The sequence below is a fragment of the Haliotis asinina genome, chromosome 12 (assembly GCF_037392515.1).
Source record: "Haliotis asinina isolate JCU_RB_2024 chromosome 12, JCU_Hal_asi_v2, whole genome shotgun sequence".
NCBI lineage: Eukaryota > Metazoa > Mollusca > Gastropoda > Lepetellida > Haliotidae > Haliotis > Haliotis asinina.
In genome coordinates this window covers 51,408,142-51,418,538 of record NC_090291.1, presented here as the reverse complement: position 1 = coordinate 51,418,538, position 10,397 = coordinate 51,408,142, and the positions used below count along the sequence as shown (strand labels likewise).

Genomic DNA, 10,397 nt, shown 5'->3' with positions numbered 1-10,397 from the left:
TCTGAATCCTCTACACAAGGTATTGCCATGCACAAGCAATCCCTGCGAAATAGTATAAGCGTACACTGACAGGATTGTTTTGATACCAGCTTACAGGAATAACCCACACAAGATAACCCCGGAAGCGGTTTTATTAAAGGCGACCTCTCGGATAAACCGTGCTTTTTGTTCCTGTTCTGCCACCGCTTTGAAATTCTGGCGCATCAGTGCTTGAGGTGTTTGGCACTCAAATGCCTGATTACTTGAGCTAATTCTGCGGGAATTATGTTGAACTTCATCATCACCTATGGCCAGGATGACGCACTAAGAGAAGGTTGAGTTTTATGACACAGATTGATCCTGATATGGAAGTAGTCTCTCTGTAACGAAACGACACGTGTGTCTGCTGTTGTTTTCTACATGGTTAACATTTCTGATTAAACAACGTATCCACAACTCGCCAAGATGTCGTTTGCCCAGATCATGGACAACCTGTTTCACACTGTCAGAAGCGTAAATTTCTGGAGGTCAGTGAAGACTGAGTTCCTTCTGACAACCTTTTACGTGCTGTTTGGGTGTGGTGCCACGATCACGGCCAACACTCGCTGTAAAGCCAGTACTGATGAACTAAAAGCTGCCGTTACCTTCGGCATGACGACAGTGACGCTACTTCACTGTTCACTGAGGATGGGTTCTCCTGCACAGATGAACCCCGCAATTACCATCGCAATGTTGTGCACCCGTAAAATCGACATCATCACAGCGTTTTTTAACGTATTTGCTCAATGTCTGGGAGGGATCGCTGGTGCCGGGGTGTTGTATGGAGTTACCCCTGCTCGGCAGCATGAATATCTTGGCGTGACCTCTGTGCATTCAGACATTGAGAGTGGACAAGCTTTCGGAATCGAATTCCTCATCACTTTTGTTCTTGTGTTTGCCTATTTCTCTAGTATGGACCCGCCCCATCTAGCGACGGGTACCTTCCAAGTTATACCAGCGGGTCTCGCTATTGCGATTGGCCATACATTCGGGGTAAGTGTGTATCAAAGGTGTGTGGTTGTTGGAATTAAATGCATCTTAACTGTAGATAACAGTTTGCATTCTTTGATATTTTCGGCTAATATATACTTAGAACGTTGTGATATTATGCTTTTCACTCTTTTAATTTGAGAGCCAGTGGTGTATGCTTGTGAAATACTACAGGCGTACACTGACAGGATCGTTTGATAGCAGCTTGCAAGAAAGATGCTACTGTCCGCTAGAAACGTGATTAACGTATATCCTTGCATTCATCATAACTGGTGTTTACGCCCAACCTGACACACATGACAGGTAACTACTGTGTGTTCATCCATTCATTTGATCCGCGGAGTAGCTTAGTTATTAAAGCGTTCGAAGACCCGGTTCAATTTCACACATTAATCTTGCTCAAAGCGGCATAAAACTCACTCACTCATTCTCTCACTCACTCACTCAAATGCCTTGAACAAGATGTGCTCCGCTCCTGTACTATATCAACGTGGGCGGTACAGTTACATTAATACTGAAACAAATTAAATTTGACATAAACCTTCAAGGGTAAAATTACAAAACGATTCTCATTGAGTTTACAATCATGTCCGCCAGACATTTGAAGATCATAACATGACATGTTTTTTTTCATCATTCTTTGACGGAATTAGTATTCACTGCTTGATACATCATCGCCGAAGGCGGCCTCTGTAGTAACATGAGGTATTAACATGGATAATGATATCAGAAAAAGGAGCCTAAGAGATGATAATGAGAAAAAAGTACCTAGAGCGATCTTTTGAATTCAATATTACAGACACATTATGAATAATTTTTCATGAACCAAAACGTTAGATCAAACTGATCTGGTGATGATCTGGTTATAAATGTGTGATGGGGTATGAAATAAAAAATGAGTTTGTTAGTTCTACATACAGCAGTTCAGGGCCGTTTTAGTGGTCGAAAGAATAACATGGTTCAGCAATAACCGAACAGCTTGAGCCCAGGTATTTTTTCAAACATACCAAGAGCAAACCCGTCCCAAATTTAAACTCAGCCTTCGCAACCAATTACGAAGGGAATGATTGAGTTTAGTGGATTGTATGTCAACCTCTCCCTGTTTTTTGGTCTTTCATAATGGTACCCGAGCTACGCGGAGTCATGACAAATAATACATACCTTCTACCTGTGTCAGTTTGGACATAGCCTCGGAAAGCCCATGATGTCACTAAAACATGATGTCACTACCCCATCTATACGGCGTCATGACAAACAATACATACCTTCGACCTGTGACAGTTTGGACATAGCCTCGGAAAGCCCACGATGTCACTAAAACATGATGTCACTACCCCAGCTATACGGCGTCATGACAAACAATACCTTCGACCTGTGTCAGTTTGGCCTCGGAAAGCCCATGATGTCACTAAAAGATGATGTCACTAAAACAGTTTCAGAGCATACAGTCACTCGCTGTCATCACCATGGAAACCGATTTGAACGTCCGCTTGAATCACCATGGGAACCGATTTGATGACAGCCGTCAGTTTGTGGAATCACCATACTGCAGCACTTGTTGAGTGTAGAACGACTACCTTATTATAATCTAACCTTAGGAAACGATAACTTAATGGCTATCTACAGCTTATAGAACAATCACTCGGTGGGTAAAACTACAACGCTCGATAAGTACATTTAACGCGCAAAGCCATCACATAGGATGTATATTTAACCACCTGGGGACGACCAGTTGGGGACGTATGGTGTAGAACGATCACTGACATATAATTGTAGAACGAGCGTGTGGTGGTTATGTAGAAAGTGTTACGCCACAGGTCAAGGTTTCATTCCAAAATGGGCAAATCTACGAAGTCATTGTGCTCTCCACGACAATGCAAAACGTGTTGTAAAATCACACTTACACAGTGACATATGCACCCATGCAACTATGGCGCTTTTTGCCTTCTATTCAAGTACACGCATCCAATACATTCGCCATTAAGAATCCGAGGCATTCCGTGCGGTTTGAAGGCTCTGACGCCTGTTATTGCATCTTTCTTTGCCCGCAGTGGAAGTACACTGGCGCCAGTCTGAACCCAGCTCGTTCCCTCGGCCCCGCCATTATCTGCAACGAATGGAGAGATCACTGGGTGAGTACACGTGTTTAACTATTTCGGTTTCGGGCCCATCAATATGAAATGCTATCGTAACTTGTAAAAAGTGACTTTTTATAATGTATTACTGAATTTCAGGTATAGCTGTGTTGGTTCAGAGAATGGACGGTGACGTAGTTATTACAATATTTCAAACATCAGAAACAGACAAACCAGTCACTTCACTATTGAACACTCGTAGTTGTTGCCTGTCCAACCTGTTGCCCAGTTGCATGCTGTTGTGTATCCGCCTACCCCACCACCTATAATACCAACCGAAGGGATTCCAAAACAGCGAGGGTTCTCGGAAATGCATGCCTCTCTTGCGCATCCTTTTTAGAATACTTACTCCGTGTTTGGGTTCAATGATGTACCAACTGGTAATCCACTAGTCAGCTGCGGGACATACCGCAGAACTTCTTGGGAAGCTCCAAATGGATATTCCATGACAGAGGGGCCCCTTATATCTAGTGTTTATTTCCTCATTATGTTGGAGAAACAGAATGGCATTTTAGCAACCCTCGCGGTCAGGCTTGGTAACGTGTGTGATAATTTGAGTGATGCATGTCATCGTAACCCTGATTCGTAGTTTGAACCAGATTAGATATTTACAAAGAGCCGTCAAAAAGCTGGAACAATAATGAATGCAGCGATAACAAAAAGCAACCAAACTGAGGGCTTCCAGGCCAAAAAAATCCCGGTATGAGATGCTCATTGTCTTGCTCTGACAGGAAGGGTTTCCAGTTCTTGAACTGGGATTCAGGATAATCCTCAAATACTCAGGAGTGGCACTGGATGATTTCATGTCATGGTGTCCAAACCGATGATCATACTGCATGAACCAGTCCCCTTGACATATCTTCACTCTACTGTGAAAGTGTCACATCACACAACATGTACTCTCTGCGTAACGCCAAACTACGTTTGAAATCAGTATCATTTTTGGACAGGAAGACTGTTAGCAAGGTCACCACGACTTCTACGGTTTATTACATGTTCTCAAGAAAGAAGGGGTTAGCAATCAGGACGTGAACGATGGATGAGGGATGTGAAAGTTGTCGTTTCATCGACAAATTTACTTAAACGACACAAGTTAGTCAGCAGAGACCTTTATGTTTTTAGTAACGTTGCCTCCACGCCTTGGGACTTGAGGACACCATTATATACCCTTTCTGGAAATCGAAAACTTCGAAACGAACCAACATGAATGCAATTCCTACAAAGCTTTCTGAAGCTTGATGGGGTTGGAGTTATTGAATGCCAAAGTTACAGTGACAAATCTCCAGGTACAAGTGTTGTGTGTTTATGAGCTTAGGTGGTCTCATACTGGCACTCTTCTCCCAGTGTCCAGTAAAATGGGTCAAATGCGTCATGGACGGGGAAGGAGTTAAGGAGAAAACCTTGCCTGAATAATGATGCTTCCTCACTCTGTTAATGGTGTGAGTTCACTCTCAGGTCTACTGCTAGTGATCTGTAATGCTATAGATCTACCCACTACAACTGAGGGTATCAAAATGTCCGAACCTAAACGGATCGAAGGTGTAAACAACCCTGTACTCACGTAACATATTAAAGCTCGGGATGTTAGTATAGATATTGGTGAAAGTGTCGTCTAGTGCGCCTTTCACTACAGATAGTGCGTGCACATCACCTTGGTCTTATTGGTAGAGAGTCAGTTCTGGAGATAGGAAAGTCTACAGTTTTGATCTTGGCAACATCATACCAAAAGGCGTTTAAAGAAGGGACTCTGCATTTAGGGAATACAACAAGGTCCTTTCGTGTCGGTGTTAGTGTCCCCCATTACACACAAGGGGTATATGTACAAAGGAAATTACTGGATTCGTTTCGAGAGAATGTTGATCAGAAATGGACGGTATGTATGCTGACCGGTATTGTTAACATAGTAAGGGACAGTCCATGAGCGGTCAGTAGACACTACATCGTGGTGGATGTGACCCACTAGAGTGGTCAGACTCTCACGGGTAGGTGAGCATGTGTGACATCAGTAGTCTTGTTGAGTGTCAGATTGGAACTAGAGATTTCAAGACTTCTGTTCGGTGTATCACTGTAATCTACCCTCAACTGTGTTTTGTCAAAAGGTCTTTTTCAGTTTCCCAAGGAAGCCTTGTGTGTATGTCAGGTGTTTTAAACCAGATGAAGTGAATGTATTAAACAAGCTGTTTTCTTTCAAGATTTCATATATTTTCAGAATGTTTGCTGTATAGCTTACTGTAAGTGTTGATATCGCTTTATTGGTGATGGGTTGATGAGGACATCAAGAGCTCCTGTTCTTGAAAACCGAAAATACAATTATTACAATTTCACTCTGTCGCGATAATGTCAACTCAATTTTATTTGACATTTGATTTCCGATTACAAAAAAAGTTGAGATGAGTAGAAAAGCACAAAAAGTTCGTTTTCAACGGAAGTGCATTGAGCAGGAATGTTCTCTTGCAACATTGTTTGCTGGAATAACATCAAAGACGCGTTTAAATGGTCTCAGACGTCACTTATAAACTAGTCAGCCTTCTGTTCAAATGTTTCAGGTTTACATTGGCCCCAGACTGGACACATATTGAAATATGACAAAAACTGTGAGACTATAGTGTAGTTATATATCATAAACCAACAAATCTGTGAGGTGTATTCTACCGTACCATAGACGTTTAGTTATTGACCAGAAGGATCGGTGCGGACATTGGCATTCCTACGTAGGATGTAAAAGGCAACATGGGGCGGGTTGTACTAACATGCTGTTACATCCGGGCATTAATGAAGGAGACCCATGACATGTCACACAGCTCTCTGGTTCCTTTAACCAACGAACACCAAAATCCTTTTTTCGCATGATTACTAAAGATATGTCAGATAACTGAACACAGTTCACTATTGTTCGATACTAACGGTACAGATGGCACTATAGTGAAAGTTCTACATGTATCCGCTGTTGAGTGGAAGTCTACAGATTGTCTTTGTTTTAAAAATAGGCATGTAACAAGATGGAAGCTTAACTGTTCCCATTTGCCGACAAAGACAGTGTTCTCGTTCAAGGTGATACATCCATAATGTGTTAAGCTAATTTCCTATGTGTTCTAAGTGAAGTAAACCTATATTTTCAGGTCTACTGGGTTGGTCCTATTCTCGGCGCTCTCCTCGGAGGAATCACGTTTGAATACAGCCATGTCAACTACACCGGAAGTCGTCTGCTTCGTCGATCAAGCTCCACACGTGATGAAAGTGGCTTGGAAGCACGAGCGAGTAGCAAGGAAAGCGTGGATTTGCCCACTGAGTTGACCTTCTCAGTCAACATGCCTGACGACCCAGAAGTCTGACTGGGAATGTACAACATCGCCTGTGTTGAAATGGACGATGGAGAGGACTCGGAAATCTGACTACAAAAAGAGTGGAACGAAGGATGTGAACAGTTGCAATGTGGTGAGATCAGTCACTAGCCGTCCGTGCGTGATGTTCTAATCAGATAACCTGTCAGATACAGACTGTGATGTTTTGCACAAAAGAAGAAAGTTCCTTTGGGTTCAGAACCTGAAGCGTATGAGACTGTGGTGAATTAACAAGACATTCCGTTGCTCTGGTAGTGATCGTTTTTTCCCATGCCAAAGTGGAAATGATGACTGATAAGTGCAATCAACAGTCTCTGGATTCGTCACCTGGGTGTTTAGATCTACTATTTGTCACATTTAACTTCTGATGGTGCCCTTTTATTGATATTCTTCATCGTCAAGTAACGTTGTGACACATAAAGATGCAGAGACGAGTCTGACTTATCCCATGTGTTATGACAGACAGGATAAAACCAAACGTAAAAGGTCACTGTGACCAGTTTGTTGATGCATAAAAAAGTGAGGTGGTCATATAAATGTGTCTGCTGCCTCCAGTCTTGCATTCAGGCATTGCTGATGAGTACAGGTCTGAATCCGCATGTTTGTTTGGGTGATAAATACAACAATGGAGAAGCTTTGTGATTGTGTGTGTGACAGACCTGATTTGTCCTGATCACCATGGTGAAGGGAATATATACCGCTCTACACTTATTCTCTCAGAGGGAGATAAGACAATTGTACAGCTTTTAAATATTGTGATTGGATATGTTGACAGAACCATAGAGTCCAATTTTCATAAGGCTTATATTTAGTAATCTGGAGCCAAATGAGGTTCCTTCACTGTGTGATACTGATAGCTCAACAGTACACGGCTGGTTATGATAGAAACAAGTTTCTATTTTTTAAATGTGGTGATCTGTATTTAGGCCTTGTGTTATGATTAATGTAAATTGCGAGGACTTGCTGAGACAGGAGCATGTATGTGAGGGATGCAGTTTTGGGAATACTTTTCATCGCCGATCTCGAAACTATTGGCGCCTTCTGTCAATCTTACAGTCTCTTCAACGTGATTTGATATACATCTGAGTTTCATCACGTGAACCTGTGGCTAATAACAACTGCAATCCACCATTCCCACTGTCTAGGACATACCCACAGTGTAGCCCACCGTGTATAGAATGAGTAGAGTATTTATTCAGTATAATCAATTTTGTGTTTTTAATATGCCGTTGGCTACATGCGCGATGTTTCAACACTGATCCTGGTACCAAAGATACATATCATGATACTTTGCAGTATTTGAACGCTTCAGTGATACCCTTTACACCATATAGTACTGATTGTAGATATTGATTTATGCACTCAATTACCCAATACAAAATGTTTTGCACACAATACAGAGTTTGTTATTTTTAATGTTTATACATCGTCCGTGAGCTATAGTTGCAGCGCTAATACTATTCGGTTAAATATTTCCTTAGACAAAGACTCTCTTATTATCTGAAGTAATGTATCATTATATGATTACTTAAACATACGGATCATGTCGTGACATTTACAGCGTCTAAACCCTCGACAGGAAATAAGATCTTTAAGACCCTTGATGTCTGGTATCTTGTCTCCAAAGATCTTGAGACTCAGACTGAAGCCTTACTGTAAATCAGAACAGTTGTCAAGTCGGGTTTGACCGAAAGAACAGACATATTTGGTATTTCCTGAAACGGCCTATCTCACTCAGCAAGGCGATGCAAGTAAACAAATCTCAGGCTTGAAAGGTGTGGATGTGATGGGTATAAAAAGACATGGAGTAGATTATGACTGTGACCTGAACTCTGTCTTCCTACATTATACGTTTGTAATTAGTAACGACGTGTGCTAGGAAAAAAAACAAAACAAAAACAAAAAAAACCCCAAAAAAACAAACAAAAACAAAAAAACAAAACAAAACAAAACAAAAAAACAACAACCCAAAACGCCAAATCATATCCGTCAGTCCATTTGCATCGGCAGTGAGATGCGTAGTGTTTTTTCTTATCGTGACGTCACAGTAACCCACGTAAAGATTTTTACCATCAATTTAACACAGCTAATTATATCTCGGAATTATTGAAAAGTTAATTTCATTCTTTTACCAAGAAAGGATGAAAAAGATATGTTTCAAAAAGTTCCGTTTCGAGTGCTCATTACCACTCTTTCTTGATATGTGTTCGTGCATGTATAGAGTTTATTTTTCGCTATATTTTGTGAATATCAGCACGGGGGACACGGGAAATGATCTCCACACGTGTTAGCCATGTGGGGAATCAAGCCCGGATTTCGGGGTTTCGAGTGAACTGTGAATAATGTCCAATCTGCAGCACAGGGCAGATAGATCCTGTGTGTCATTGATTCATTCAACATTGATTCATTCAACATTGATTCATTCAACATTGATTCATTCAACATGAAAAAAACAAACAGTTCAATTGATAATGGAAAAAGTGAAATTTGAATCAACCTTTCAAAAATATCATTATGATACGATCCTTTGAATTTATCATTGAATTTACCATCATGTCTACCGGAAAAAAATGAACATCATAACATTTAGACTTTCTTCTCATGCCAACGTTTTAAGGAGGTTAGTGTCAACTGCTGAGAATATACCCTCACTTCAGGCCAGTCTCTGTCGTGACATGATTTGTTAAGATGGGTTATGATAACAAAGATGATATTGAGAAAAATAGTTCTGAACTTTGGGATGTATTTCAACGGATTGTGCGTTTTAATTACACATATTTTCTTAAACCAAAGCATTGTATTTGGTGATGACGTCACGAAATGACTATATACGATCAAAATGATCTTACATAGCCCCTGTTCTAAAGTCTCTTCACTGGTTTCCCATCCAAGCCAGAATTGAATTCAACACCCTGTCCGTCGTGTTTCAATGTATACATGACCTAGCGCCTCAGTACCTCTCTGAACTCATCTCTGTGTTCACACCACCACGACAGTTACGGTCACACCAGCAGTACCTCCTAACAGCACCCGCCTGTACATCTCAAGAGCTATGGTCGCACAGCATTCAGCTTCGCAGTTCCTTCACTTTGGAACAGTCTTCCCATAGCCATCAAAACAGCAACCTTCCTTCACGCCTTCAAATCCCAACTGAAGACCCATGTTTTCATGAAATACTAACAATGACTTGTACAGATACCAGCTACTGCAGTGTTGTTTTGAGCTTATACACTGGTTCCATGAGGATACACCAGTGTGTGGACACGACGCCATACAAATAGACCTTATTATTATTGTATGATTTCTTAAAGAAAAAACGAGTCCCATCTCCCGTCACAAGGGTGGCCATGCGGATGACATGCGGACCAGGTGTGATTTTACTATTACTTATTACTAATTTATTACTATACAAGTTCCCAAGCTGAAACGTCACAATGTGTCTTCAGCAACGGCGCAGGTAGCTTACACCTAGATATGTTGCAACCAGATGTAAACCACTCCGAACTTGAACTCTTTCCTGTCGACCAAATATGCAGGTAATGTCAGAGGGTGGGTAATATTAATCAAATTTGCATGATGTCGAAAATTGCATCCTATTCGTGTGAGAAACTGCACACAAACAAGTCCGTTTGAGTCAGACTCTCCCCAATGAATTACACTCCAACTGACAAAAACACGAAATAGTGCAAGTGGTTCCATTCAACGCGAAAGTCAATAGGAAAAACACGCCAACGCTGCGGAATTTTGTGATAATTTTAGTGTACAAAATAAAAAGGTTGTTTAACACATCATCGTAATTTTCATTGATTATATCAAGATTTGTGACGTCAAACAATGCATGTCGCTGATGACAATCTTTGGCCATTCATCACCATAGTAACCAAATGGATATTATAAATCTCTATCTGACTTT

At 41.1% G+C, this 10,397-nt stretch overlaps 1 protein-coding gene across 1 annotated transcript; it reads left to right on the top strand.

Annotated features, from left to right (window-relative positions):
* Nucleotides 1-444: 444 nt before the first annotated feature.
* On the top strand, nucleotides 445-8,447 carry LOC137258428 (aquaporin-4-like). The gene is made up of 3 exons (XM_067796105.1): nucleotides 445-1,011; nucleotides 3,060-3,140; nucleotides 6,263-8,447. The coding sequence occupies exons 1-3, from the start codon at nucleotides 445-447 to the stop codon at nucleotides 6,473-6,475; spliced, it is 861 nt and encodes a 286-aa protein (XP_067652206.1). The 3' UTR covers nucleotides 6,476-8,447.
* Nucleotides 8,448-10,397: the final 1,950 nt, after the last annotated feature.

Excerpts from the sequence above, each read along its gene's own strand:
- LOC137258428 (XM_067796105.1), top strand. The coding sequence starts at position 445 with ATGTCGTTTGCCCAGATCATGGACAACCTGTTTCACACTGTCAGAAGC. Across the intron at positions 1,012-3,059 it reads CGATTGGCCATACATTCGGG|TGGAAGTACACTGGCGCCAG; the intron begins GTAAGTGTGTAT and ends CTTTGCCCGCAG. Across the intron at positions 3,141-6,262 it reads ACGAATGGAGAGATCACTGG|GTCTACTGGGTTGGTCCTAT; the intron begins GTGAGTACACGT and ends CTATATTTTCAG.